The sequence below is a fragment of the Cupressus sempervirens genome, chromosome 9 (genome assembly GCF_028749045.1).
Source record: "Cupressus sempervirens isolate cs-2001-9-10 chromosome 9, ASM2874904v1, whole genome shotgun sequence".
In the NCBI taxonomy this organism is placed as follows: Eukaryota; Viridiplantae; Streptophyta; class Pinopsida; order Cupressales; family Cupressaceae; genus Cupressus; species Cupressus sempervirens.
In genome coordinates, this window is record NC_143126.1 from 604,706,404 (window position 1) to 604,714,659 (window position 8,256).

The window sequence follows — 8,256 nt, forward strand, 5'->3', positions numbered from 1 at the left end:
TTCTCTCCATTCAGGTTTATTATGCTACAAAAATGGCAAATTTCATGTGGGAGCTCGACATGGCGGAGTAGGGGAGGCAATTTACTATTTCGTTTAGCAGGGGTTTTGAGGGTCGGTTTTGAGGGATTTAACGATGGATGAACAACAACAAAATAACAACAATACTAAAAATGTAGCGGCTGGCGAGATGTAGGTAGATGTTTTTTTTTCTAGATTAGACTTTGTTGCTTTTGCACAATATTCTCCCTGTTTCCAATTTCCCCATCCACCAGACCATATTTAACTAGCTCTCCATTTAAACACATAAATTTTAAAAAACATCCAACCCATTTAAAATAGGTTCTCATAAAAATCAACTCTCATAAAACGAAAAATCAATTCTCATAAAAATCCTATTTTTTACATACCTTTGACAAATGAGTTGATGAGCGGAAGAGCTACAATCCCAGAGCAGGAGAAGGAAATGAAGCCTACGCTTCTAAAGACAATCACAGAACTTCTCACACCAACGGTGCTCACTGATCACTGTGCACAAACATCACATCTTTACTTGACTTTGAGGGGGAGTTTTTTGTCGAGGGAGTAAAACAATTTTTTTTTTTTTTTTTTTTTAATAAGCGAGAGTTTTTCCAACCATAGACCCAACAGATTATAAATTTTGGTTAAGTTGAATTGGGAATAAAAATGGCCTCTTCCAATTATCTTCCAATTACAAGTGTTTTTTGAAATAGACAAAAGCTCATTTTGAAACTAAAATAAAAATATGTAATCCTATTCTCCATCCCCATTCCACGCACCAAACAAAGAATACATATTATATTCTAATTATCAATTACTATTCTCGTTGTATTGTAGCAACCAAACGGGCCCTTAGATTTCCAGAACTAAAGCCGAGCCAAACAGGGGCATTTCGTTTTCCCCGTCACGCCCCACAACTGCAACAAAGTTAACAAACCATCACACACAAATGGCAATGGCTTCGGCATTTCGCAGGCTGGCCAGTCGCGCAGCTGTTGCAGGTTCGAGTTTCGCTCCCACCAAATCGGGATCAATAATTCCCAGGCGTCATTCGGCGACTCAATCTTCTGGCGGCGGTTCGAAGAAGGTTTCGGATCGCATCATTCATATTAACGCAATCGATCCAGATGGCGAGAAGCACTCCATTGCGGGGCTTACTGGCCACACGCTGCTGAAGGCTCTTGCCAATAGCGGCCTCATCGACCCGGCCTCGCATCGTCTGGAGGACCTTGCTGCCTGCTCCGCTGAGTGCGAGGTCAGTGTCGCCCCCGATTGGCTCCAAAAACTCCCTCCTCCTTCCGAAGATGAGCTCTACGTTTTGAAATCTAATGCCATGAGAGGCGAGGTCAGTAAGCATGCCAGGTTGGGCTGCCAGCTCATTCTCAACCATGATCTGGACGGAATGGTTGTCGCTCTACCTGAACCCAGGCCTTGGGATATTCCGTAATGTGAGTTTCTTTGTCTCGTCTTTCTCCAGGTTTCAATTCCGGTGTTTCATTTTGTGGATCGCTTTTTTGATGGTTCAAGATGAAATTTAGGGTTTCGATTTTGGAGATTATTTTTGGGTAAAATTTCTGCTTTAGTTTATTTTCCGCATTTGAAGATGGAATATATGATCTTATCTTTGGGATTATTTTGTCGGCTGCGATTTTTCTTTGGATTTTTTAAAATTTGCAAGATGAAACGACTGCTCTGTTCTTAGAACCAGAGAGAAATGTTCCGTATATTGTTGTTATATTCAATAATTGCAAACAATAATTCAGATATTATTGTTATGTTAAATAACGGCAAGCAATGATGTAGATCTTATGTTTGTTAAATTGCATTCGCAGCTGAAGTTTTACGACTGGCTGCTTTAGATTTTCAGTGTTTTAAGGCAGGCCTGATTTTATGGATTTTAATTATCGATAGGATGTTTGCCTAAGGATTACGTCATATTTAAACTGAGATTGCATTCTGCGGATGTCTGTGTCTTGAGATCATAGTACATTGTTTAGAATTTGGTAAATTGAAGCAACGTTCGGTTCATGCATTGGAGTTATTTATTATTTGCGGAAGTAAATACCATTGTTATGTTAAAGCCTATACATTGAAACCTTAAGTTACCAGTTCTGGTATGGGGGAGTGTTGTACGGGTACACAGTTCTGGTATTTTGCTACAGCAATTTTTTTCCTCCTTGGGTACTTTAGTGCCGTGTATATATATATATATATGTGAAAATTTTTAAAAATATATAGAATTGCAAATACATTTGATATATTATGTAATATTTTATTTAAGAAAATAATTATGACATTGGAATCTTTAATAGTATGATACTTCTTCACTAATCAATGATATTGCTACAGTCTTAAAAAACAAGTATCTAAGTTGCCAGTTTTGGTCTCCACTTTTATACGCTATCACGTAAACAAGTTTCTAATAAGACAAGAGGTCTCAATAACTAGTCAGGACAGCACCTGCCAACAGGTTTGAGGGTTATAAATAGATCAATGCCAAATGCCATACTTGATCATTGATCTATGTTCAGGATTCTAATAAAAATCATTACCTTGAGTTATTAGAATATGAAAATGTAGTTCATGAAATATGATTTAATGTTCAATGTTCATCAATCATCACAGGGATTATCAAAAAATTATCGTCTATAGGATTTTCAGCGGCTGCATATTAGGGTGTTTTAGGGTTAGGAATAAAATATGGTAAAAATATTTTTTTAACTCAAGTTTGGGCCCTCCTTTTCTAACTATGGGACATGTGTTCTCGCAGGATCACTCAATTACTCAGTGGGTTCGCATGGGTACATAGTGGGTGTGCATGAGTTTGTGGGTGGGCGCACCCACAGTGCTGGGTGTGCACACCCAGCCCAAACCCACAGGCAAACCTGTACCGAGTTCGCAACCAATCCAAGTTAGAGGGTTTAGGGTGCAAACCTGGTAAACCTGGTAACGTAACCTAGACATTGGATTTATAATATTAACAACCTCGGATATAAATTTGGTTTTGTGGATGGTCATTTTCAAATTTAATAATTGAACTGGGTCTCTATTCTCTTTGTTTTGGTTAATAAGTGGGAGATTCTATTGAGGTCCCTGCTTGATAAGAAGCATAATAGAAACATTACATATAAATAAGATGACAATAATGGCCATGACAGTCTCTATGGATTACAAAGGTGACCCTGCACATGACCAATGAAGTGGGAGATTTTATTGAGGTCACTGCTTGATAATGAAGCATAATAGAAACACTACACAAAAATAAGATGGCAATAATGGGCATAACAGCTTTTATGGATTACAAAGATGACCCCTACACATGACCAGCATAGAGACAACCAACAACCAAAAGCCCAATGTTTAATGAAGTCAAAAAGAGAACACAGTTCCAAAACATCTACCATCAAATCCAAAAACACCTAAAACATAAGAAACTGGGATGAAAGAGATTCCCCATCTTTTCTGTTATCAATAAATGCATAATATTCAGAATGTTTAATCCGTTTCCTTAATAACCACATGAGCATGCATTCAAGCTTACAAAATAAACATAATGCAAAGTTCAAATAAACAAGCTGCAAGATAACACGAGATATATTTTGGTTAAACCCTAAAGAGGTGAATACTGAGCCTCCAAAACCATCCACACTTTATTTATTATTCAGCAATAAATCATTACAATGCACTTGCAAAGTTTCTATGAACAATTCTGAAACAGCTTCTCTAACTCACTTCAATTGGTCCGAACATGTAACTGCACATCCCATGCCATGCTTGACATACACACTGGCATGAGAACATCAATACAATGACAGGCCAATCACTCAACCAACCTTAACCACCCAATATGTGCTTGTTTTTTCAAAATCAAGTAGAAACAAATACGACTAATTAGTTAAACAAAACTACTTGCCTTAAATCCATGAGTATAGGAAACCATAGGTGAAGAAATCACATACTTCTTGGCAAGGAGTTGGTTTCTCGTGGGTACTTTTGACTTTTACTAGCCAAGATTCTGTCAAGAAGTCTGTGAGTCTGAGCCATTTTCTTGCTGTGGCTGTATAATAGACTTTGATTGTCGGACAAAAAGTTTTATTTGCTTTTTTTTTTTCATATCTTGTTTGCTGTCCAAGCCACAGAACACCCATACAAGGTATTTCACAGTCACTCTCAAGGATTTAAGCTGATTTGGAGCAGTTTTGAAGCAAATTTGAAGTGGATTTCCAGGGGAGTTTAGACATGTGAAATTTGAGAGAAAAGTGCTTCAAAAATGAAGAATCCAAAGGCCATACAAGAGGGAAATTGTGCTTGGCGGTGGGGGTGCTGCTTCTCGACCCTAGCATGTGTTGTGAGGACCCCACAAGGGGCGTTGCCCCTTGACATCATTGGGGCTGCCGCCCCTAGACCCTCACTTTCAAATTTAAAACAAAATAAGAAATTGATGGGGAAATCACGTTGAATTAAGTTGATGCTTTTATACCCACTTTATTGAGTTTCCCCTTGCCCTGTCCATTTGTCCATTTTATACCCATACCTTGGTTACCCACCACTGCAATGACAATCCCTTAGTTTCCCGAGCAATCATATAACATCCCCAAATTATGAGCATCCAAATTTACCCAAGGTTGCAATTTTGTATCAAAACAATTAAGGTTTAAAGATACCGCTCACTTTGATTGAGGCCCTACAACACAGTTAGGGATTATTTATAATCATAATTCATAGTTAGCTTTCTTTATTTAGGAATAAACATATATGAAGATTGTAGGTCAAACCAACAGATTGCTAGGATTGATTATAAGATGACTGAACTATAGAACTGACAAGGTAGGATGCCTTGATGAGGTGGCCCCAAAGAACCCCTACCCTAGGCCCAAGAGTGTATAAACCATCCCTTGTGGTCTCATGTGGGCCGTGCCAGACATATATGGTGGTGTATCTAGTGTGTTGACCTATCACCATTTTCCTCCATCTCACCACTCCTATCTTGCTTCAAATGATTGAACATCCATTTACGATGATGAGATTATGAAGAATAGTTGCAATAGGGTGCCCAGAGAGTCAGTCCTTCCTAAGCCCAAAGGCAGTCCCTTGTCCCCCCCTTTGTCCCCATTAGACCCCCTAGTTACAGGATATGAGGTGGTGTGCTTCATCACTGTTTTCCTACCTGCAATCTCCTCATTTCCACTACCATGGTTAGTTGCAGCACACAGAAATCATACATGATATTTCACACATAATTCTATATTACAACATTCATGAGTCAGCAATAAAATGCATATTATACCACAGCTATGCAGATGTCTATATAAGTCTGTATGTATATCTATATATGGGCAGTCAGACTAAAATTATATCTCTGAAATGCATACAGAATTCAAATAGAGAACAGTCATTAAAGTTATATATATATATATATATATATATATATATATATATATATATATATATATATATATATATAGTGTGATACTGGTACCAAGGAATTGCCATAATCTTTTCTTCTTATTAATGTATTTTCTCTTCTCTTCTGATCATCTACTTCATGTTTGGTCCCTTCATAATTGAACTATGTCTTCCCTTTTATATCTTTATATCTAAAGGAGACGTACTCTGTTGATGTTGCTGTCCTTACACCTGGTCTTTACTAATCACTTTCAATAATTAAAATTAATTATAATTTAAATGCTCGTATTATACTAATCAGTTCTATACTAACAATTATTTTTTATTGCTTAATCACTCCCTTTTGACTGCTCATTATTAATTGCTCATGTCAAGCAATAGTAAGCCAGTGCCATTCGTATCACAATCCTCTATCAAGGCTTCAATTTCATTATTTTATGTTCACTGAATGGCAACTTCTTGTCACGTTGATCATAAGCATGGTATAGCAGCATGTCTCTACATCCTGATATTGTAAGTTGATTTGCCATTATAACACCAATTTAGATCAAACAGATCGCAATTATGTTTTCAGTCCCTCAGATTATTGTCAGGGATGTGAAGGCATATTTCATTATGTCAGAAATCGTGAAATCTCACCATTGTGAGACAACTTCTAATCAGAGTTGGTTGGGATCATGGCAGTGTATTGTTGCTTTCCTTTAATATATGAGAGATTATATTGTAATAGCACATTCCAATTCAGTGATTGATTGATTGAATGAATGCATCCTGTTGATTTGATCATATAAGTTATTGTTGAGTGATGATTAGGTGATTTTTGATTTAATAGATTAATGCTCTTTTGTTGAATGTTTTGCTTCCTTGATTCCAAGGCGAAGTGATAATTGATATGGATTTGATGATTGTTTGTTTGATCTTGCTGATTGATTGATATCAACGAGGGGTTAATGATTGCTGGATTCATGAATGATGATTGATAGGTGATCTTTTATTCATTCTTGGTAAAAGGGTCACCACCTTTCTTAAAAATTACCACCACTTTCCAATCTTGCCTTTGAGAATAATATATTATTTCCCAGCATGATATTCCTTGTATGCCCTTCTCAAATGAAATTCTCTTTTATATCTCCTTTGAGTGTAGGAAGTCACACCCTTTGGCTATGAAAAGATACATCTGTTTGACAACAACTGCTGCTCTGTTATACACCCTTCTAATTATTATACATAGGTTATACACCCTTCTAATTTTTATGATACCTCTTTCTTCCTCCCTCTGGTTAGATTTGGAAACCCTAAAAGATTGTTGTAAACTAGACAGATCATTTGATCACATGCTAGTTTTGTACATGCCCATTTTGGTTTGTTTTCTTATGACTATTTGATATTTGTGTTACTTTGAGGCAATTTTTTTGTTCAATCTGATGTATTGTTAATCAAATCCTTAAAATTTTTGCCAGTACATGCTTTTGTTGAATAGTGAAGTGGGTGTCATAAATTTTACAGAAGCCGTTGTTGGAGTTTAGTGCAGAAGGGATGCCTGCTATAGAATTTCAACATGTCAAGACAGGATTTGCTTTCAGTGGATATTTTGTCTGTTAATTTCAAAATGCAAAGTAGATTATTCTGTTCAGTGTGAACCAATGAAGTGGGCTCATAAATATTCCAGACGTTTATTAGAAATTTGACATTTTAAGATGAAGTTTCAAGTTAACTATTGCGGAAATCCATAATTTCAGACGTATATGTTGAAATTTATGATTGTGGATGCTTATTTTAGATTTTTGGTTTTGAAGTCCAAAATTATTCTTGAAAACAGATGTTTTTGTGTAAATTTGTCAAAATGCCTGTGGTGGATTTTAATACCGGATGGGATGTCTTCTTTAGATTTTCTTGTAATATTTTGATATAAAAACTCTTTTTTGTTAAGCATTGATTTGAAGATTAGATTCTAAATTATAAGAGTGCTTGCATATAGACGATACTGTTGAGCAATGGGACAAGTTCCATGATTTTAGAGAGGCTTAGATTGAATTGTGGCTTTCTTTTTAAGCTTATTAACATTTTAAAGTGAAAATTCAAATTTGTGTAGAAGAGTCTGCACATTTTGGGTTGTGTTTATCAAATGCTAAAACTGTTGCACATAGTCAGTAATTGCCAACATTGAAGCAGGATATGTAATTTAATGGATGACAATTCTAAGACAAATTTGTTTTTGATGTTTCTGTGTGCTTAGAAAATTATTACGAACACAGTGATATCGCGGGCATCTGGAACTTTCCAGATACCTGCAGTGAAAATTATGTGCAGTTTATGTTCATTTTTCATTTCTCTCCAAGCTCTTTAATTTCTCTGTTAGGAGATGATTCTGGTCAGTAATGGAGTGCATGCTGTAATACTTAGGGATGCTTTACATTGAATTTGTATTGAATCAGATGATTGATTTAGGTTAACAACATTTGAAATTGGGAACTGCTTTTGCTAGGTGCCCTTATTTAATTTGTTTTATAAACTCTGAAAGGATGTTGTAAACAGATTGTTATTTAAATTTTTCAGTAGCAGATCAGGCTCAATAATTTTATGGTTGTCTACATTGTATTGTGCATTGGATGACTAATTGAGAACTATAACGTCTCAAGATGAAACTGTGTTTCTTGGATGTGTGTCTTGAGTTTTAATAGTCAAATCATTTTTGACAAATAGAGATAATATTTATCAATAAGCACAATGATTCTATGATGTTCTGGATGAGTCTTCATTGAATTTTGTTGGGTCGAATGTTTGTCTGAGTATTTAAACATTTAATGAGGGTAATTGTTTTTCAGATGAATT

The 8,256-nt window shown here is 36.1% G+C and overlaps 1 protein-coding gene across 4 annotated transcripts; it reads left to right on the forward strand.

Annotated features, from left to right (window-relative positions):
* The first annotated feature begins 846 nt into the window (after positions 1-846).
* Positions 847-7,353, forward strand: LOC149540134 (2Fe-2S ferredoxin-like superfamily protein). 4 transcript variants are annotated; one of them, XM_089801316.1, is made up of 2 exons: positions 847-1,466; positions 6,885-7,353. In XM_089801316.1, exon 1 carries the CDS (start codon positions 968-970, stop codon positions 1,463-1,465), a length of 498 nt encoding a protein of 165 aa, XP_089657442.1. In that variant the 5' UTR covers positions 847-967; the 3' UTR covers position 1,466; positions 6,885-7,353. The 4 variants fall into 4 exon arrangements, with proteins under 4 accessions (XP_089657442.1, XP_089657444.1, XP_089657445.1 ...); XM_089801318.1 differs by having other exon boundaries at positions 6,931-7,353; XM_089801319.1 differs by having other exon boundaries at positions 6,956-7,353.
* The last annotated feature ends 903 nt before the right edge of the window (positions 7,354-8,256 follow it).